The following is a 22,814-nucleotide window of genomic DNA, read 5'->3' as shown; positions in this document are numbered from 1 at the left end:
TGTGAGTCAACAAAGACTTAGTATATACACATTAAACTTCATGATAATAAATGTCATTAAAAATTCTTACACAATAAAGATTTCTTAAATCAAATATGTTATTTATGAGGATAGTATCAAAGTAAAATCTTACTACAAAAAAAGGGGAGTGTGTATTGGCAAAAGGAGTTGACAAACCTTTTGAGTTTTTATTATAATGGTGTTGTCTAAAGTTCTATTATATTACACAGATTTAGAAAAGGATCTAAAAATATCAGTGGCATAAATGCCCAAGAAAGTGAATTATTTTATTTCTTGTATTACCATGAAACTTTAGTTCAAGACCTTTATACGGTAGAGACAGACTTTGAGAAAATCCTATGATTTCAGAGATAGAAGGGACTCCAGAGTTCAACTCATCCAGCCCATACCAGAATATCCTCCACAATCAGGATTTAAGTTTTTGGTTTTTTTTTTGGTGTCATATGCAAAAGTGGAAAACTGGTGAAGCCTATTCTTCCCAAGAATTAATTAAAAAAAAAAAAACTTCATAACCAAAAGGAATACTAAATTTCTGTTGAGGTTAGCAAAAAATCAAGATGTATTTTTTTCCCAATCTAGTTTATGGACCCCTGGAAATTCATGAACCCTAGGTTATGAAACCTTGCTCTACAACATATCTTAAGTAGTCATACTCTGTCCTTGAAAAACTCCAATGACAGAACCTATATCTCAAGGTACTTAATTCCACTGTTGGATTGCTCTGTTAAGGAAAAAATTTTCCCCTTATATTACCTAGGTTGCTTCATGGCAACAATCAGTTATAAAAAGAAAAATTAAAGCAAACTTGTGTCTTGATGTTTTTGAATAGTTTTGGCCTCATTATTTCTTTGCTTAAGCAGTAAATGATAAAAATGGATAAATTCTTCAAAAAAATAAACAAACAATGTAGATACTGCAAGGCAAATCTTAAGAGCAGGTTCCAAATGTTTTATGATAAACAAGGTTTTTTTGTTTGTTTGTTTGTTTTTGTGGTGGCGGAAGATGGGAGGAGTTGTGAAATAGATCATGAACACACTGAAATTTTTACTACTTTTATATGATTTCCCTGTGGAAATCTGACTTCTGATTGTCTCAGACTAAACCTAAATAAACCTAACTTTATTTTTCATTGCTTAACTACCTCTTTGAACTTATCTTTAGTGAAAGGCCATAGTATTCAATCTTATTTTTGCATTTTGTAGTTGATATAACTGAGATTACAATTTTAAACCAAAAGGTTCCAAAAAGTTTTAAAAAGCAAATAAAGCAAACAAAGAAAAAGGAAATAAAAGACAAAACTCTGTAATGTTAAACAACTAACATATTTTACTTTGCATTAAACCTGTGTGCTTCAAATAACATTTGAGCAATCTTTTGTTCCAAGTGTATGTATGACTTTTTTTTAAAGTGCTTACCTTCTGTCTTAGAGTTAATACTGTATATTTGTTCTAAGGCAGAACAGTAAGGGCTAGGCAACAGGGGTTAAGCGACTTGCACAGGGTCACACAGCTGAGAAGTGTCTGAGGTCAAATTTGAATCCAGGACCTCCCATCTCTAGGCCTGGCTCTCAATCTACTGAGAGGACTAGCTGCTTTCATATGTCCTTTTAAATGAAGAACTTCCAAGAATAATATTAATTCTACACAGTTGATAGATTTAGGAGAAAATGTCCTATTTAATTATTTAAAAATTTAACATTATTTTTAACAAACAGATAATACCTTGTCTATAACACTCTGGAGATAAAAACTTTGCATAGTGCTAGTGAAGCAAAGCATATCACTGCAAAATTTATTCCTCCTTAAAAATATGAGTACAGATAGTACTTGATAAAGATAAAAATGAATAGAATAGGCTAATAAGTGTTTCCTGGATACTATCTTAATATGTGTTTATATTAATTTATTGAAGGGACATTTTTCCCCAAGTAAAATCTTTCCATTTATTTAAGACATTATTAAACTATAACACTTTACAATTTTGCATTTTTTTTCCTTCATTGTGTTTGGAAGCTGAGAGTTAAAATTATGAGAATTCAGGTTCAGAAGGCTATCTGCTAATATAATGCTTACAAAAATAAAATTTCACTTTTAGGAGAAATGGGTAAAGTTTTCAGTCTTTACCGTTTACTTTCTATATCTTAGTATTCTATGCCCATAAAAAACACTGTGGAAAACCAGAACTTTCCAAAACTTACTATTTATTTTAAAATAATTTAATCACAGTTGCTTAATGAAAGCTTTACATACTTTCTTGGTTCAGTGGTTACCAAAGATATAACAATAAAGCAGGATTAATTAAATAATCTAAGATATCCAAATGTACAAAAATTATGCTAAACTGCAATAATAAAGACTTTTTTTCCCTAAGGGCCAAGCTTAACAAAAAGCTCTACTATTCAATAAGGTAAGAGTTCATAAGTACATTTAAGCCAATCTACCTAAAATTACAACAAATCTTTTGGCATATTCTAAATTTGTTAAATGGCTATTATTATGTGTGTGGTATCATGGTAGTAACTGAAGAGAAAAAGAGAAAAAAGTCTCTGCATTCAAGGTGCTCCTGGAAATATTAGTCTGTATTTTTCTGTTAATAATAACGACGATTAGCATTTATACAATGCTTTAAGGTGCTTTAAGCACTTTACAAACATCTCATTTTATCTTCACTACAATCCTGGGAAATAGATGTTTTGAACCCAATTTTATAGATGAGGAAACTGAGACAGACACAGAGTAACTGATTTGCCCAGGATCACATGGTCAGTAAAGGTCTGGAGCAAGATTTAAACTCAATCAGATCTTAATGACTTTAACCTAGCTGCAATACACAGGAGTCTTAATGTTATCAAAAAAGAATAAGCTTTAACTCTGAAAGAGAGTGTGGTGGAATGCCACATGGCAACTAGCCAAGCAACTCAGAAGTATTTATGACAGATATGTCCAGTACTTGTAATTTTATTAAATGCTTTTTATATAACAGTACTATGCTAGGTCCTAAACATAAAAGATAAAAATAATCCTTGCCTTCAAGAAGTTGAGATTATAAGGAGAGATGTATGCTTGCATATTGTGAAAGGGAATTTTGGAAGGAAGAAACAGATTGCAGCAAAGGGGAACAGAATTCTGCTGGATGGAACTACAGACTGTGGTAAACCTGTCAATAGGATGTCTGGTATATAGATCCATAAGAAAGAAAATGGTTAAGTTCTCTAGGGAACCAAATAAATTCTATGTATTCCTTTGTAGGTATATGTGAGAAAAAAGAATCAGAAAAAATAAAATTAGAATATCAGCAACAGGGAGATAAGTAGAGCTGAGTTAGGAGATTAGGAAGACCTGGAGGTATAATCAAAATTAAAGGTCAATGGTAGGGGCAGCAAAGTAACACGATGGTTAGAGCACCAGAGCTGGAGTTGGAAGGACCTAGGTTCAAAGTTGGCCTCAGACACTTCCTAGCTACGTGTCCTTGGGCAAGTCACAACTCCAATTACCTAGCCCTTACTGCTTTTCTGCCTTAGAAGTGATGCTAACTATCGATTTTAAGACACAAGGCAAGGGTTTAAACTTTAATAAGTAAAGGCCAATTGTACTTGTGTAACTGGAGTGAATAGTGAAGTGTCTTTCACTGTGCTGGCATGGAAAGGTTCAGGCATTTTTATCAAAAACTTTAAAGAGATACTTTTCACACAATTTTACTATTTTAGTAGATTTGTTAGCCTCAAGTTCACTTGGCTAATCTAAGTCTTTCTGAAATATTTCAAATGCCAATAGATTTTTATTAAGGTATAAGACATTAAAGAATGAGTATCATGTTAAAAGCTAAATGAAAAATTGAATGACCTCAAATATTTGTTGCTAAGCATATCAGAAAGCACTCCTTTCCAAACTCACTTATTTTGAAGCCTCTTTAGAGCAAAAGTATAGTGTAGTACAAGTCTAGTACAGGATGGGATAGAGGGAATAGGAAAGTTGAAGGAAGTATGGATGCATAAAGAAAGGATAAGAAAAAAGGAGAGGGAAAAATTCATGCTGATATAACAACAAAAGAGTTCAAAAGAATTTTTTTTGTATTCCAATATAAAAGATACCAAGCCACAACACTGCAATTTCTTAAACAAGATCCACATTCACTTTTGCCTAAATAACAAAAACAAAACAAAAAAATCCAAAATGAAGAATGCCTACCTATCTAAAATATGATAATGCATGCTAAGAGGCACCCTGTGGAAGGCTTATGGGAGGACAAGACACAACTTATATAAGATGAGGAGGTATGTATGGATTGTGATAAGTACTGTTGCCTGGAAAGAATGTCCATAGCAAAGAGATCATCCATCCATCACAGTGCTGAACATAGGAAATATTGTTGAATGGGAAAAAGATACAAGGACTAGAAATTAGCAAACTCAAATTCAAGACTGTTCTTCCACTAAAGAACCGCCTGTGTGATTTCTGGGAAATCACTTTAGGTCTCAATTTCCTCATTTCCTACAAAATGAGGTTAGACTAAATGATCCTTAAGGTTAATTCCAGGTCTGAAATTCTATTGATACTACATTAATTATATCTAACAGGATATAGCATCTAGTCATAGTTTTAAAACTGTGCCTTCCAACTGTCAAAGTCGTGAGCTCATTCAATAATGTGCAAAGAATAACCACTATGTGTGTACCATGTTGCCAATAAAAATCTTCCAAGTAACTTTTCTCTTCGGCAGCTATTCTTGTTTTTCTCCTAGTGAACAGTTTTTGGCAGTTGTTCTGAAAGGTATTAATGAAAGAATTGAAATAAAATTAAATTTATGGTCAAAAGCTTTAAGGTTTATTAAATATGCTCAGTTATCAGAGATAAATAAGTACATGGATCTTAGTTTGTAGAAAGTGAAGATGTAACAGAAGTAAATGCAGCTGTATTTGGATTTTAAATGCCACCTCAATAGTACTGAATCTGTGTGTATGTGCATGCACACATGCTCAAGTTTTAGTGTAAAACAAGACTTATAGGATTTTATTTCTCTTTCTTCTGTAGTCTTAGAGGGAAGAGGAGCCTGAAATGTATGAAACCTAAAGAGAATGATGTCAGCAGTAGGCCTGGGGGATACAATGCTAGAATTATGGGTGAGCTAAAAAGAAAAAGAACAGCAAAAATGGTCAGAAATGAGCCAAACTGCACTTAAGCAATTGTTCTCTTTATATTTTGGATGGGGGAGGGGATCAGTATTTCTAGTGGTGGGGTGGAGGAAGAGAAGCATTTACCAAGCACCTCCTAGGAGCCAGTTACTGTGCCCAAAGCTTTTATTATTAGCTCTTTTGATTCTCACAACAGCCTTGTCAGCTATGTGCTTTTATAATCTCCATTTATGGTGGAAGAATCCGAGGCAGATGCCTTGTTCTAGGATCATGGAACTACTAAGTGTCTAAAGCTGAATTTGATTTCAAGTTTTCCTGATTCCAGGCTCTATGATTTATGCATTGGGCCACCTAATATCCTCTAATATAGAGGCAAGAGTACATAATCTCAAATCCTGAGTTACAATTTTAGCTCTGCCACTTATGTAATGCAAGGTGGCTAGCAGAAACTCTTTGCTTCTATAATTTGTAATGGTCACAAAAAAAGTCAGTTAGAAGTCTTAGAATCTTCAGAAAGTCAGTTAGAACTTAAAGCTATAAATAGAGGTGGAGTTCCATCTGACAGGGCTTTTGCCTTCTGGTTTTCGCTGTGGCTGGAGGTTTTGCTTTGGCTTAGCCTGTTAGCTGCGGCCTTTTGGCTTGGCTTTGGCCTAATTGCTTCGGCCTTGGCCTGTGCTTATTTGTCTTGGGGAAATTTGAACCTATCTCATTTCTCTGGACTTCTCCCTGATCTCTCCATCTACATTCCCTTCCCTTACCCTGAATTTCCTTTGGGCCCTGGGTGGAAGGGAGGGCTTTATGATTGTGGCTTTTAGTTTCTATAGACAGGTAGAGTATCCTCAAATAAATTACCCCTAGTTTTAGTGATTTAATAAGGTCTTTACTTAAAAGGCAGTCAAATCTCCCAACTGGGAGAGCAGGCTCTCTCAGTCTAAACCTCTTCACGACCCATCCCCACCATCACCCCTCTCCCTAGCAGCAGTTAGAAAATCCTGAACCTCTTTCCCTCTGACTAACCTGAGATTAATAAATCCCCTTGTTACCTACTCAAAGCCTCTGGTGAATCACTATATCAAAAATTGAGACAAGTGCTAAAGAGGGAAGGAATCATTTTCTTTTTATTTCTTGAGAGAACTGGGGGCATCCATCTTGGCAGGAAGTATCTACCTGAGACTTCCTCCAGCCATCAATTTGACTGGCAGGGAGGGGCCCTCTCGACTCCTCCCTCAAGAGACTTTAGAAACTAACAAGAGAAACACTCTAGCCAAAACCTAAACATTTCTTACTGGCCCTAGTTTCCTCCCTGTATTCTCTGTCTCAAGCCTCTGGGAATAAACCTGTTTGAGCTGCCCTCTCCTACATACCCCATTTTCCTTTATCTCCTATATACCTTCCCTTACCTTCATTCCTCCTCCAATCACCTTATAGTGACCTAATATCCCCTTTATCCTTCCTCACACCCAAATTGCCTCATTGACCCACTCAGATTACCTTATTTATTTCTTGATAACACTTACTACCTGTGATTTAGAGAATCCATCCCTTTTTCTGGATTTGTTTCCTGAACTGCAAAGAAGTAGTTGGAGTGGAAGACTTTAAAAGTCCTTTTTTGCTCCAAATCCTGTGTATATACATATTTAAATACAATGTTGGTAAATGTTTTTATTTTGCTGCTGTGATAAAAGTTTGTATTTTTTTTTTTATGAAAAGAAGAAACTACTAAAAATTCCCGTCTCATATAAAACACATTTTATGAAACCATGTGAAATCAAGCCACATTTTCCCACCTGATTGTAGCATACCCAAATTGCAAGTTTAACTTCTATTGAGAAGCAAATAAAATCACTTAATGGTTGCCAAAGCAAACCTAAAGTTAAGGCATGCTTATATGTGACTATATGCTATAAAAAAAACCAATTAACAGAATAAAAGCCTGTGACAAAATAGTGGGTTATTGCAAAGAATCTGACACAAAATAAATTAATTATTTACCCCCAAACATAACAACTATATATAACACTTCTAACATGATTAGCCTTTAATAAAGATCACAAGTTAAAATTATTTTCTTAGAGATGCACCATGGCGGGTCTAGGGTAATGATCTTGGAATAAGGAAGAACTGAAATCCCACCTCAGTGGCTATGGGACTCTGGAAAAATCCCTGATGCTCTCTCTATCTCAGTATCACTTATGAAATGGGATAATAATGGCTTCTATCTTATAGGGGACATGTGAAAATCAAATGAGTATTCTGAGAAGAGTGTCAAATGTTTTGCAAACATTTACATGCTATATTAAGGGTGACACCTCCAGATTTAGAGTACTAAGATTCTTATTCCATCTTTCCACTTAATGCTTGCCTGACCTTGGCCAATCACTTAAGTCTTCCTAGGTCTCAGTTTCCTCATCTACAAAATGAGAGGATTGGATTAGATGATTTCTGAAGTTTCTATAAACTCTACATCTATGATTCTAAATGAGAGCTACTTATTACTGTTATTTTTGAATGCTAACTACATGCCATCCCATAACAGTAATACTAAAAGACCACTAATAGATGTTATTATAGGAATAGGTAATTGGTAATGTGAAAAACCAATGTAATAATAATATTAGGACTAAAATATAAGATCTAAATACATTTAACACTGTCAACAAAAACCCATGGGAAAAAAATTGTGTATTAATGCAATTTTCATAAAAAATTTTGGAAAAAATGCTACTTTCAAAAAAGCAAAAATAGTTATTACCATGTGCTAATAAGCATTTTTCAAATGAACTGTTGTCTAGTTAAGCCCCATCACCTTATATTTTATAAAGCTCTCTGTTGAGCTCAAGGCAAAGGTTTTATAATCTGTATTAAGTTTGGTTCAACATTCTAATCCATCAAGATCTTTCCAAATCCCAATTCTTAGCCAGTATCCTATATTTGAGTCAGTTGCAATTTGGTAAGAAGGTAATCTATTCCTTTAACCAAAATAGTGATAAAAATGTTTAGCAGCACAGTGTCATGCACAGATTCCCTAGAAATGCCACTGGTAACCTTCAAAGAAGACATCAAATAAAATACTTGACTATATAGAACAAAACACAGCCTTAAAAGTTCTTTTCAAACAATTGAGACATGTGGATATATTAGGATCAAAAAGGATTCATTCCTTCGCTGGATTAACCATAGAAACAGCTTGTTTAATGATTTTTTGATTTTCAATATCAATCCAGGCATAAAAAATTGAGACATATGCCTCCAAAGATATAGTCCATGGTTATCAAAAGGAAAATGGTTTTTCTGTATGTGGTGAGATTTTTTCAGATGCTTATGACTGTGGATAAAATTGTATAAAAATTCCTGGGCTTCTTCAATAAGATTCATGAAAATGTAAAAGCAATTTTTCTTTTTTTAATACTAAATTTTTCTTATTCAAAGATATTTCATTTTTCCAATTACATGTAGCAATAATTTTCAACATACCTTTTTCCAAATTTTAAGATGCAAGTCATTTCCCTCCACTCAGAAATGATAAGCAATTCTTCTTTAGAAAAAAACAATGGCCCTTACCTTTCATCTTAGAATCAATATTGTGTATTGGTTTCAAGGCAGAAAAGCAATTAAGAGCTAGGCAATGGGGGTTAAATGACTTGCCCAGGGTCACATAGCTAGGAAGTGTCATAGGCCAAATTTGAACTCAGGACCTTCCATATCTAGGCCTGGCTTTCAATCCACTGAGCCACCCAGCTATCCCCATAGCAATTATTCTGAGAACAGAAAAAGTTATTTCAAATCTGACAGTTCACAAGTCATGTTCTCTGAATAATTAAAATTGTGGGTAACCTAAAAGGACAAAGAAGATATGCATTTTCGGACATAGCACACTACCAAAGATGAACTGAATGCAAGAAGTGGGATGAAAAACATCATTTATGATATTAATGTTCATGGCTTAACTTCTTTTCAAATCTCAAATCTATAGGCTAGAGCAGTGATGGGCAAACTATGGCCTGTGGGCCAGATGCAGCCCCCTGAAATGTTCTATCCAGCCACAGGACATTATTCCTAATCTGATGCATACAATGAGTAGGATACAACACAATGAAACTTCAAAAGAGTTGCCTTAGAAACAGACTGACAGAGGAGCATTTCCTTTCCTTTGGCCACCTCTTTAAAAAGTTTGCCCATCACTGGGCGAGAGGATAACAGATGACTAGATTAAGCAGTGAAACAACAGAAGACTGAAAGGCCTGTAAGATGTTCTGTGAAGGACTACAGGGGGGGTACAGAAATGAATAATGGATAAAAGGAGGAATGGATTTTCATATACATAGGTAGAAGAAGACTAGAGATCCACTAAAGTACCACAGTGGTTATGAATATTTAAACATGGCAGCCATCAACCAAACCATTCTGCTCCACTTCTAGCCTATGAGAACCAAATTCCACCACTATACCTTGATGAAAGATGGAACTGGCATAAGATGAATGAATAGTGAATAGAGAACAATTAATAAGGCAGAAAAAGATACAATAAAAATATAACGTAGGAATGGGAATGAAAATAAAGGAAAATAAAAGGGCCACATGCAGAACAAATCTTATTAAAAAAGGCATTGGCAATCTTGAGGCTGAAGTCCTAGAAGGACAGATTCTGGGGGAGGAAGACTGTTGGTGATTAAGATATAGCATTTTGGAGTCAAATAAAGTCTTGAATAATTTGTCAGAAGCTATATAGATCATGGCTATGCCTCCTCCTATTCAATCGTGGACTTAGGTTGTCTTCTACTTGATGATTATTATGTGAAATGCATGAGTGACTTATTTTGTTTCTCTATTTCTCACTGAGGGGGTTCTATAATGTTCCAGAGGCAGTGACAGTGGATAGAATGCTAGGTTTAGGGTCAGGAAAACATGAATTAAAACACTTCCTATGGCATTTAATATATATGTAAACAATATTTAAGTGTCTTTACCTCTTTGAGTCTTGGTTTCCCTAATCAGAGATGATTGCAATATATTCTATCTTCCTCACCAAAAATTCCCTCATTAATATTTCATTTAATCAAGTGAGATAGTATGGAGTTAACTTCTTTTTAGCTCTTTTCCCTGAAACACATTCCATTCTCAAAATATAGAATATTTTCTAAGATGAATATAAGCTTTGTTTTCTGGAACATAGGATATATTGATAAGTACATATGTTCAAAGAAGTTCTCTATATCTTAGACATGAAAAAATGGCAAAGTATTTATGGAGGTAAAGGTTAAGGTAAAGACCTTAACAAGGAAAGAATAAAGAAACTGAAATGTCAACAAAGGTATTTGAATACATGTAGATGTAATCAAACTTGAAAAATAGATTTTTTTGGAGATAACCTACCTATATGTAATTTATCTTATAAAATTTCTTAATTTTTTAAACAGAATGAATAAACTTTATATTAATCAAAAGATTTATCTACTAAATAAATTGTATTTCACATTTTTTTTTAATACATTTTACTTCCAAGCAGGACTAAAGCTGAGATCCTATTACATGTAAAGGTAAAACTTGCATGGCTAATCTACTCAAATTGTGAAATGTGTATTAAAAGCTGCCTATTCATACATTTTCTGCCTGGAAAAATTCTATTGTTAGCATAGAATTATATATACATATATTCTATTTTTATTATTTAAGAAATACAAAGTAAACCGTCTACTCTCTTAGACACTAGTCAAATTTCATACACACTGATAACAGTAAAGGAGTAACTTTCAATATGGGTAGAGCATCTTTCTCCAAGTTTACAATTTATATAAGATAGGTGGACTTTAAATGGAAAATGGCTATTAAAATAAGTTTTGTATACTCAGAACTATTCCGTATGGAAACAATCAGGGAACTCAGTCTAGAAAGTATTATTTTCAATGGAGAACAAAGAAATAAAGAATCAATTTTACTATCCATCTATCATCATTAATTTAGCAAATATTTATTGAGTACCTTGTATGTGCCAGGTACTCTGCTAGATATGAAAAAGACATAGATGAGTAGCTTCCCAAGGCAAAAATAATAAAAAAGGGTAATGGCACTTAAATAATAAGATGAAATTAGGAGATCAAGGTCTGATTCTGATTTTTCAGAACCAAAATTAAACAATCCCTAAAATCATGCAACTTATTTTGAAGAAAATTAAAAATTAAAATAATAATTGAGACTCAAAAGAAAACCATGATGAAATATGTATCCTTCATATAACCTGTGTATTAAAAACAAAAGGTTTATATTTAACCTCCAGATTTCAGCTTATTAGAAAAATAAGTATACTTAATATTATACTTAATATAATAATACTTAATTTAGAATATAAGATTTAAAATTAGAGAACATTTTTTAGTGCTAGAGCAATGTCTACACGAGGCCAAATAAAAACCTTTTTATATAAGAAATTTTTTATCCAATTAATAGTGAGAGTCAATTCTGCCTTTTATGAAAGGTACTTAAAAGTTGTTTTTTAAATAAACTTCACATGAATATTTTCAAATCCAAATTTGTCAACTCTTCCAAGATTTTATAACAAGCAAATAAATGTTTTTTTCAAGTTATTAAAACTCTGAAAATTAAAATTCCTTCACAGGAAAAATAGTTAATGTTACCAAAATTTAAACATGAAATGCTTCAGCTAATAGAATTAGAAAATCTTAAAGAATAAAAAACTGTTTAATATCTCAATTATATAGTGATAACTAGCAAACTTGCTCCTTTTTAAACATTATATAAATATTTTCTAGATTAATTTTTACATAAATGCCTTCAATCTGATATCACAAAATGTGGGACAAAAAGCTTCCTGCAAGCAAAGTGAGACTCAAGAAAAATGCTTTTTACTTAACTATTTCAAGTAATAAGAACTAAGAAACTAAAAAAAGCTTAGGATAATGTGATTAACAGAGCTCTAGTTTTCTGAAAAGGTTATATACTTTATTGTTCAGATGCTAAGGATGTTTATTTGTCATTAATTAAGGTAAAAGACAGATTTGGAAGTAAAATGCTTACTACCTTTTAAAAAATTGCTTTGAATTTCTTCCTTTGAAAAAAATTCTTAAAAACAAAACAAAACAAACAAAAGAGAAAACCCTTGATTTCAAAACCAAAGTAAAATTGATTTCCTTAAGAAGTTTAATGGAAGACAGCCATCAAACCATACATAAAACTTCATTTTTTTTTTTTTTAAAAAGGATGACACTTTGGGATATATGCTGCCAATTCCAAGTCCTTTATTGAGAGTAAGAAGTTTGAAGACAATCTTAGTTCCTCAGTCACTTTCCCTCCAATAAAAAAAAAAAAAACAACCAATGAACTGAGACTTGTATATTTATTTTTGTGTCTTTAAATTTATTCCAAGTTGGCAGTATGTAGAATAAACCTTATGTGCCCAGATCATGGTAGCATTATTATAAATGTGGTACCATTTCATAATCTTTATAAAGGGAATGTGGAGTTCAAACTTATTTTATAACTTTTTAATTATATTTTTCCACTTTTTTCTAAGTTTTTCTTTTAAATTTTTTTCCCCTAAGACTTCCAATGACATCTTGGTTAAATAGAAGGATTTATCTTTTTTTGAGCTCTCTGCTACTCTAATGAGAAATAAATTTCTCTTAATTTTATTTCCAATATTGGTTCTGGATTTCCTTCTATTATTTTCTGGTCCTGATTTTTAAAGCTTTCTACCCACTTGTCCATATGTACATGCTAATGACTTTTAATATGAAATACCCACCTTAGCATATCTTAACTTATTCCTTTTCTTCTTCATAGTTTACTTCTTCCAAAATGATCCAAATGATTCAAAAAGTCATGTTGAATACATCTAATAAGCAAACTTCTACTTCTACTTTAAGTCTTTCTGCTTCTCTGAAGTGTTCAAGTGAATATTCTCTCTGATTAGCACATCTATGACTATCTTATGAGGTTGAAATAAAAAATGTAAAGACTGCTGTTTGCTGTATTTCCCTTCATTTGCAAACCCAGGGAGTTTCATTAAATTTTTTTTCACTACATTTTATATTTAAATCAAAAGAGTTAATATTCCTGAAAATAATCTGAAAGTAACAATATACTATTTTCTGATATATGTCATATATATGAAAGTCATTTGACCTCCCTGACCAAATGTATGTGACTTTTCTTCTATCTATAATGTTTGGAAACCAGTGAAACTGCAATTGTACCAATGCTTGCCATTAAGGCTTATTTTTTATTAGGAAATTTCAAATTTTAAGTTTATCTCTAAAAATAACATTTGGAATAATCAACTCTTTTACAAAGATATCATAAGCTACTTTTAATTGTGCTAGAATCAGAATAAAAAATATAATCCTGAAACTGAAGAAACTAAACTGAATAAAATATAGGAAAATTCAGTAATCTCTTAAGATGGTAGGTATAAAAAATTAAAAATCTTAGCAAAAGAACATATTATGGGAATAATTTCTATGCTTAAAAATGGGGAAACCCCCTCTAAATTGAAACATAACCAATATGGTGAACCAATGGACAATAAGAAGCTGATAAACAACTCAGATTGTTATAGCAATGGCAAAGCTTCAGAAATGGACTTATGAGGCAGGTTAATGCTGACAAACTTACTCTGAAGCTGAGGCTGCTGGAAGGAAAGGGGCTGTCCGAACACAAATGGACTGTGGACTAGGGAAGAGGGAGGTTTTGCAGCTTGATCAAAGATGGAAGGAGCTGGGAGATTAGGCCGTGACTGAATGGAATTCAGTATGGCACTCAGTTGGTCACCTGCAGTGGGCAAAACAGTCAAAACTACAACCTGTTATTAATCAGCATCCAAAATGATAAAATAAATGGTGTTGCATAATGGTTATATCAAATTCATTATGTACTAAAACTTTGCCAGTATAGAAATCTATGATAGCTGGCAACAATCAATATCAAGACATAGGGACCAACTTTTCCAGTATGAAAAACATAACCAAACCAAATTTTCAATAAGAACTCATTTTTGGTATTAAATATATTTAAATATTCAAATTTACATCAGATATATTAATAACAGAAGAATCAATGGTATATGAAAAATCTCAGATCATTTGTTCAATTTTTAATAAATCTATGTACAAGTAATCTAAGTGAATTCTGTCATTTATTTGTGTCCATATATATATCTACAATGTCCAACATGAAATCACTTATACAGAATGTGAATAAAAATGATATACCACTTTTAAATAATTTTATAAATATGCTGCTTAGTTAAGATAGGCATTTACCGCATAAAGGTGCACAATTTTCAGTTTCTTTGAAGAAATTACTCTTAATATTCTGGACTTACTAGGATTTAAAAGAAATGTCTTGTTTTTCATTTTTTATGACACTTATAAAATACTTCCTGATCTTTGTGAAGAACCTAGTTATTATTGGCATCTTAAAAGAACATATTCATTGTTTTTCTGACTTGTAAAAACCAAGATCATTCTGTAAACCTTCAGGAGGGGAAAAGTGAGCAACAAAATTGAATAGTGTTCTTTAAGAATGGTTTATAAATGTCTTTTTTTTTAAACCCTTAACTTCTGTGTATTGACTTATAGGTGGAAGAGTGGTAAGGGTAGGCAATGGGGGTCAAGTGACTTGCCCAGGCTCACATAGCTGGGAAGTGTCTGAGGCTGGATTTGAACCTAGGACCTCCCGTCTCTAAGCCTGACTCTCAATCCACTGAGCTACCCAGCTGCCCCTATAAATGCCTCTTAAAAAGTATTATATACAATGTTTATTTCTCTTAGAGCTTCCAGCATATAATCAATAAGTAAAAAAGGGTAAGTGAAAATTCATAGATATATTCAAAATGAATCCTAAAGACTTTCATATTTTTGAAGCATAATTCAGTTTTGAAAATTAAAATCTCAACACTATCAATAAAAGATGGATTAGGAAGGATAAGAAATTTCTAGGTTATTTACTTTATTTAGTTACACAACAAAGATTAGATCATGCAACGAATTTTGAAGAATTCAAACCTTATGTTAAAGAAACAGACTAGCAAAAACAACTATAAGTTTCAATAGGTTTTTGTATCAGTTCAGTAGTTTAAACTTCATCAACATTTTTTTCCCAGCATAAAAATTCTATCAAACATTATGTGCAATTTGCAAACAAAAATGTTATTACCAATTTCATACTGTTTTCCTGTCTTTCTAAATAGTACTTAAAGCAACAAAGTAAATAATAGCTAATCTTTATTTTTTTGCATTTATTCAATTATTTGGTATTCTAAAAGAGTAACATTTATTTAGAGCAGGGGTCAGCAACATATGGCTCTCCAGCCATATCTGGTTCTTTTGAGGGCCAGATTTGGCTCTTTCTGTAGGAGCCATAAAGTCAATTTTTTTTCAGGAGCTGTTACAGGAGCGCACTGTGAGCACTGTATGGCTCTCACGAAATTACATTTTAAAAAATGTGGCGTTTATGGCTCTAATGGCCAAAAAGGTTGCTGGCGCCTGGTTTAGAGGATAACAATTGAGTGTACTTTAAATGATTAGTGTTGTCATTTAGAAGTTGTTTGGGTTTTTTAAAAACCCTTACCTTTTGTCTTGGGAGTCAATATTGTGTATTGGTTCCAAGGCAGAAGAGGGGTAAGGGCAAGGCTATGGGGGTTAAGTGACTTGCCCAGGGTCACACAGCTGAGAAGTGTCTGAGGTCAAATTTGAACCTAGGACCCTCTGGTCTCTAGGCCTGGCTCTCAATCCACTGTGCTATCCAGCTGCCCCTTCATTTAGAAGTTTTCAAAAAGATACATAATTTGTAATAAAACAATTCTTTCAAATCAAATGAATATGTACTTGGTAGGAGTTAGTAAGCACTGAAATTTTGAGTTATAGCAGAAGAATGGCAGAAAGATAAGAAAAGGAAAACAAGATCTAATTAAATTCTTTGTATAAATTTAAAGTGACAATTAAAGACAGTTTATACTTTTTAGGTGATTATTCCCCATAGTGGTAATGATTAAAAGGAAATCATTTCACTAGATTTCCACCACAAAAATATTAAAGGAGCTAATTAAGAAAGCATGGATATTTTTTTTTAATTATTGAATGTTTAGCTTGTCTTAGTTTGCTAAGATATCCAAGAATGCTATAACAGTGTGATGCATATATGTATAGAATGAGATGCTCAAGTTCTTTTCCTCTAATAGTCTAGTCCCATGGATTAGTTTATTATTAAACTTTAAAAGTTTACAGTCAGCTCTGTTCTTTCTATTATCATCTATCTAGATATGAGACTATTAAAATAATGTGAGAGCTAGAAACATGTCAGAACAGATACTTATGCATATTTCTAAATCAAATGGCCACATGAGTCATGGAATGTGTTTTGGATTGTGTTTCTATTCTAGTCTATTAATTCAGACACCTGAGTTGAGATTTTATATTTTTTATTTATTCCTTTTAAAAAATTTAATTTCCTTCTAAATGACACCAGAAAAATATGGTAAACTGTCAGAGACGGATCTGAAAATGAAGGACATTAGTGTTCTGGCTCTGTCACTTACTGACTGCATGACTTTGGGGAACTCATTTGACCTCTCTGGGTTTCAGTTTCTTCAAGAATAAAATTAGAGAGTTGGGTTAAGATGAACCTGAAGATGTCTTCCATCTCTAAAACTATGTCCCTCTTAATAATGACACAATGTAGTAACAATAACATTAATAGCTGACATTTGTATAGCATTTAAGGTTTAAAGTGCTTTATGTCAACCTAAATGAACTAAAAATGAATTGCTAAGATATAAGAACTTTCTCTGTTATTCAAAAGAACAAATTATGCTAATCTATAATAATTTCTCTGTTCGTATATTAAGTTATAACTTTAGTTTTTAAATGATAATTTTAGGAACATCTTTGTATTTCTAACTATAGAAAACACACACACTCTCTCTCTCAATCAATACTATGAAATAGTTCCAAGGCAGAAAAGTGGTAAGGGCTAGACAATGGGGTTAAGTGACTTGCTCAGGGTCACACACCTAGGAAGTGTCTGAGGCCATATTTGAACCCAGGACCTCCCATCTCTGGGCCTGACTCTCAATTTGTTAAGCCACCTAGTTGCCCCCTCCTACATTTCTCAAATAAATGAATGGATAAACAAAATTATGATTCCTTTTCTAGGTCCTGTTAGGATTCAAACTTCTTATATACACCAAAAAATATAAACAGTTAATTTTCCTATTAACACAAAAGAACACATTAAAATGTAGCCCTTAGTATTACCACAAACAACTTAAAGTGCTCAGGAATAGGGTGTTTTGAGAGGTGAGGTAAAATTATTGAACTTAAATAAGAAAATTTAAAAATCTACTTTAAAATGTCTTAATACTTACCTTTGTTATTCCCAAGGCCATAATCAAATCCTTGGACATTGTTACCTGCCCCTTTATTGAAAGCTTGTACTGAGAAGGGGCTTGGAGGAGGAGTTTGAGAATTCTGATCCAGAAGAACTTGTTCTAGAAGACAAGGCATACCTACAGAATTAGGCTTGCATCCACTATTTGTTAATTGTATTAATAATAAGAAAAAATATCAAAATAAATTTTATGAAGTTCAGATTTGAAATAATAATACAAGTATTTAAATTTCATAACTCCTCTTTCTCAGTTGGTAACTTTTACTGCTTGTAAAAATGATTCCATTATCCTGTTTCTAAAGTGCAAAAGGAAATCTAATATTATGCTAGCACAATAGCATTTACTGTGGTAAAATGGGTAGAAGTGATACACACTACTATAATTTTTTAATTTCGGGAATATAGCTATGCTATGTTTAGTCACCTAATAGTAATTAAGTAGTTAACAAGAATATTATGTGGTCTTTATTTGTACTAGACAAAATTAGCCCAGTAACAAAATTAATCCAGTAACATTTATTCATATGTTTATCAGATTTTTTTTGTAGGATGACACTAAAAGCAAAGGTCTTAGGTAAATCCAAATAATTATATTGATTTCAGCTAAGCCATAAAATTTTTTAAGAAGTTGCCAAATAAAAAGGAACAATTTCTAGAGGAAAAAAAGCGAGTTTATTCCATTACAAGCATGTTATAAACAATGAAATGTTTAAAATCTATTTTAAAAAGGCAAAGCCCTTTTAAATAGAGAATGGAACTTGTGGCATAATGGTTTTTTCCTACCTGTAAATGGGAATTCTGCTGTACCAGTGGTACTGTACGGTTTACCCCTTTACCAGCATTTGTAGACTTTTTTCAAAAAACCAATCCTAGTACTTCCCTTAGGCAATATTCTTCAGTCTGAGATATTTCAGCAGTAGAAAGTTTCCTCTGGAAAACACCCATGAATAGTATCCTGAACGGAAAAGAAAGCATCGCCCTCACCCTCCAACCTCAGAATGGTCTACTAGCAAGCAGTGTAGATAAAGGGTTTGCCTCTCAGATTGGTATTGAGGTCTTTATGTTATAGGTGGCTAAAACTTGCCTATCAACTTTGTAGAAATCTACCATCTACTGATAAGAGATTTTTCTACTTTAAAAATATTAATTTTCAGCTATTTTACATGAAAAAATGAATATGGTAGAGCAGGCAAATGGCTAAGACCCACATTTAAGATTTCTCTCTGACCCACAAGGGAATGATTTAAACTCTAAGTGGTCCTACTTATCTCTGAAACTGTAAATTAAAAAAGAATTGTGCATTTGCATCAACTGAGGGGATTTGCTACACCAAATTACAGGGGTGGATGCATGTACATGCACATAACATATATGCACAATATGCATATGTGTACTGTCATCATATTACTATTGCTACACTAGAAATAGGATCTGGCAAATTAGTATTTTATGTGCATACATATATTATGTACACATATAAAATATAAGAAAACGTTAATTTTTATTGTGTGCACAAACACATGTCTACATATGTATAAAATAGTGATATCAGCCAGGTGATGCAGCGGATAGAGTGCTGGGCTTGGAGTCAGGAAGAGGTAACTTCAAAACTGGTTTCAGTTATGTGACCCTGAGCAAGTGACATAACCTGTCTGCCTCAATTCCCTCAATTGTAAAAACAGATGAATAGAAAGCACCTTCTTTCTACGATTGCTGTGAGGATCAAATGAGATAATATCTGTAAAATGCTTAGTACATATTAAGCAATTAATAAATGACTGTTCCCCTCTTCTTCCCCAAGTGTTCCCTTTGTTATAACTATAAGAACAATATTTTTTAATTTCTTCACCTGACAATGCCAATAGGGATACTATAACACCTTCCCCTCCCACCAGAAGAACTTTTAGATAAAGTTACCCTATGTGTGTGATATCATTATTTTTGAATTTATTAATTTTTACAGAATGCCCGGTTTATACCCTAAGAATATAGAGTTCAAAAGCTAACAGGCACAAACAATTTTAACTTCTAAATAGTTTGTCTTGTGTTTGTTATGACAACTCTCTGGTTTTAATGAAAAATCTATCTCAATTTATAAATGGTTGTTTTTTGGAACAATATAAGAAAAAAAATTAAAAGGTGCAATCTTTTTTAAAAAGTCCAGTTTCTCATAAACTTTGTGTTCAGTCTATGCTATCCCAAAACTAAAATTAAATCACATAAAAATATTTTGGTAGAAATAGCTAAGCATTGCATGAGCAATGTAATTTTCCCTAGAAAAATTCATTGGTTTTCAAATTGTCATTATGGAGGGCATTCAACATTTTATAAAATTATAAAATTTGTGTTTGGTAATGTCACAAACCTAAAAACTATTTCCTTGTCTTCAGGACCAGATTCAAGTAAATGTAAAGTTTAGTTTATAGAAAAGTTTGCATTAGTTGTTTTCATCAGTATTTGAATAATTTTACTGGAAATTAGTTAGAAGGTTTGTTTTTTTAATATCTAAAAGTTTATTTTACTTGCATTCCACAGTTTTATTGTTATGGGGGAATTGGATTTGAAGGCCCTTGAGGGCTCCTCCAACTTTAAATGTGTGAGCTTATATTTGTATGAACTCTGATTCACACACAGCAATCTTGACAAAGTAAGTTCCCAACCTGGTAATGATGATGGTAGACATGGGTTATTTTAGAGTCACTACAAGAGTTCTAAATTATCTATCTATCTATCTATCTATCTATCTATCTATCTATCTATCTATCTATCTATTTATCTATCTNTATCTATCTATCTATCTATCTATCTATCTATCTATCTATCTATCTATTTATCTATCTATGCTGATGTAATAAACCATGTGTTATATGTACAAATGCATATGTAAAATGCATGTAAGTTATATATATGTATATTACTAAGTTGTCAAAAGCATATGGATGTTCTTGCAATGATGAAATGTAAAAGCATTACTGAATTTATTTCTGCCCAATTATTGGATATGAGAAGATAAAGCTGTTATAATATAGTCTGTAAATTTTTTGATGCTAAAAATAGTCTTTGCTTTTGAAAAGATTTTCTTTGTTAACAAGGGAGAGATGCTTCTTGTATATCTAGTGGGGGTGGTCAGGAAATATTGTGGTGTTAAAACAAAAGTCAACATTATAAAAAAAGTCCTCACTTGAATGCATGTGTAGCTTTACAGGATATGCATAGGGTTATCTTTCCTCAAGTCAATCTTAAAGATTAGGTATAACTCAGCAGCACTTCATAGATATTTATGACTATATCATTCATAAGTTTGTTTAAATCTGTTTCTGAATCATTTCGGTTTCTGTCTATATTACCTCTTGACATGAAAAGTCCCATAAATTTATTATTTGTTAGGAAAAATATTACATTTTTTTACTTATCCTAAACTCATTTCACTAAAATTTAAAAGAATGTGTCTATTTTAGTATTTGGCAGTTTTATGAAGATCAGATTTGCTTAAATCCATATTATTCATGATTTCATAGATTTTGACTGTGCCTTTCATAAGCATTAATTTTTTCAGTCTGGAATTATTTTTTCTTTATCAATATAAGCTACATCTCTATATCTCTGGCCATTTTAATTGTCCTCCTCTGAATCCCTAAATATACTTGTAGTTACATACAGCAACTGGAATTACATCATACATAGCAGTCAAAGTTGGCATGTACCTTATTAAGCGCAGGAGGTTTTATGTTTTCATTCTCATATGCTTTTGCCTCTCTTTCTATATTTGAAAGTTCTCTCTTTCTTTTCAAAGTCTGGTAAAATATTTTGGATCTTTTTTTCTCCTTATCACAGTTTACTTTGCATCATATCTATTTGTGTCCATGAACTTTAGTATGAAACCTTTTAAAAAACCAAGCAGACAGTAATTACTAGTTCCTTTTATATTTTGTTTTACAGAGGAGGCATGACAGAGTAATGGACTTGAAAAGAAAAGAGATCTGGGTTCAAAATCTGCTACGGATGCCTGTTAGCTAGGAAACCTTGGATAAATCATCTTTCAGAACTTTAATTTTTTCATCTGCAAAATGGGGATAATAATAATTGTACTATTTATGTTACCAGGTTGTCATGAAGAAAATTCTTTGCAAACCATTATTACATTTCTATTTACATCCTCAAAGAATGTCAACAAATTACTGAGGCATATTTTCACTTTATAGATATAATGTTCCCCTGTGCTCAATTATTATATTATGGAATGCTAAACACACACAAAAGAGATGATTTTGTCAGTGCAGAGACCCTTTTAGTCCATACTCTCTCCAATGCTAAATACTGCAATCTGTTTCTGACTTGTTTGATAAAATCCCGGTCACTGCTGGAAGAAACACTGAGTTTTAAGTGACTTGCTCAGGGTTGCATAGCTATTAAGTGGAAGAAGCTTTGAATCCAGATCTTTCTCATGTTAAGCCTAGTATTATTTACCTATTGACTACACTGTTTAAATTAATTTTATATATTTTATAGGCATACTATAAATACATTTTAATTAACTTATTGCAACAACTATAGTGATTAGTACAAATTTATAACTGTTTATGATAGCCATCATATTTGTAAATAAAATGATCATTCTTTAAAGTGAGAGAACTTTCCATTTATCTTTATTATCATCACAAATAACTGAGGTTGGGGGCAGATGGGTAGCTTAATGGACTGAGAACCAGGCATAGAGACAGGAGGTCCTGGGTTCAAATCTGGCCTCAGACACTTCCTAGCTGTGTGACCCTAGGCAAGTCACTTAACCCCCACTGCCTAGCCCTTACCACTCCTCTGACTTGGAACCAATACAGAGTACTGATTCCAAGATGGAAGGTAAAGTTTTTAAAAACAAATAAACAAATAAACAAAAAACAACTGAGGTTTTCAATAAATATGAGTAACTTACTCTTGGTTCCACTAGGGGTAAAGATGAAAGTATAATCTTTTACTAAGATGATGACATTTTAAGTTTACTACAGTTCAAATTTCATAAGAAATTCTCTTTTCTAATATAAATGGACAGAACATAAGCGAAGCAATGAATGAGAGATCCATTCTAAGAAATGTAGCATGAGCAAATTCATCTAATTTGTTCAGTCTAAATGATATTTCTTATATTTTGCCCTCATTAGTTTCTCTTGCTTTATTATTGTAGTGAAAAAAGACAGCCACTAAATATCATCAGATCACCAGTTCGAAGAAAAATTTTAAATGCCCTTGTAACTCTAAAATAGAT

The 22,814-nt window shown here is 32.5% G+C and overlaps 1 protein-coding gene across 1 annotated transcript in view; it reads right to left on the bottom strand.

The window, feature by feature from the left end:
* MYCBP2 (MYC binding protein 2) overlaps positions 1–22,814 on the bottom strand; it is a 344,646-nt gene that overhangs the window by 63,039 nt on the left and 258,793 nt on the right. The window contains exon 55 of the mRNA XM_044670580.1: positions 17,532–17,654. Coding sequence (XP_044526515.1) covers positions 17,532–17,654 — 123 coding nt within the window. The remainder of the gene's footprint in view (positions 1–17,531; positions 17,655–22,814) is intronic.

This window comes from Gracilinanus agilis, chromosome 3 (assembly GCF_016433145.1).
Source record: "Gracilinanus agilis isolate LMUSP501 chromosome 3, AgileGrace, whole genome shotgun sequence".
In the NCBI taxonomy this organism is placed as follows: Eukaryota; Metazoa; Chordata; class Mammalia; order Didelphimorphia; family Didelphidae; genus Gracilinanus; species Gracilinanus agilis.
This window is presented reverse-complemented; position numbering and strand designations above follow the sequence as displayed.